At 66.4% G+C, this 348-nt stretch overlaps 1 protein-coding gene across 1 annotated transcript in view; it reads left to right on the top strand.

The window, feature by feature from the left end:
- Positions 1 to 4: 4 nt before the first annotated feature.
- Positions 5 to 348, top strand: part of PARS2 (prolyl-tRNA synthetase 2, mitochondrial (putative)) — a gene marked incomplete at its 5' end in the record, with an annotated part of 1,289 nt that continues 945 nt past the window's right edge. Inside the window, 2 exon segments of the mRNA XM_010144713.1 lie at positions 5 to 155; positions 158 to 284. Coding sequence (XP_010143015.1) covers positions 5 to 155; positions 158 to 284 — 278 coding nt within the window.

The raw sequence follows: 348 nt of genomic DNA on the forward strand, positions 1-348 counted from the left end.
GAAGCTGGTCAGGGTGATGGACCAGGAGATGCAGGCCGTGGGCGGGCAGAAGCTGAACATGCCCAGCCTGGGCTCGGCGGAGCTGTGGCGCGCCAGCGGCCGCTGGGATCGGATGGGCCCGGGGCTCTTCCGGCTGGGGGGACCGCACGGGCAGCGAGGGTGACGGACTTGGTGGCCGCTCAGAGCAACCTGTCCTACAAGCAGCTCCCGCTGCGCCTCTACCAAGTAACCAGGAAGTTTCGGGATGAGCCGAAGCCCCGTTTTGGCTTGCTGCGCAGCCGGGAGTTTTTCATGAAGGGCATGTACACCTTTGACGCCTCCGAAGAGGCCGCCCCGGCGAACTCCGGA

Source organism: Buceros rhinoceros, unplaced genomic scaffold (assembly GCF_000710305.1).
Source record: "Buceros rhinoceros silvestris isolate BGI_N320 unplaced genomic scaffold, ASM71030v1 scaffold32141, whole genome shotgun sequence".
NCBI classification, from domain to species: Eukaryota; Metazoa; Chordata; class Aves; order Bucerotiformes; family Bucerotidae; genus Buceros; species Buceros rhinoceros.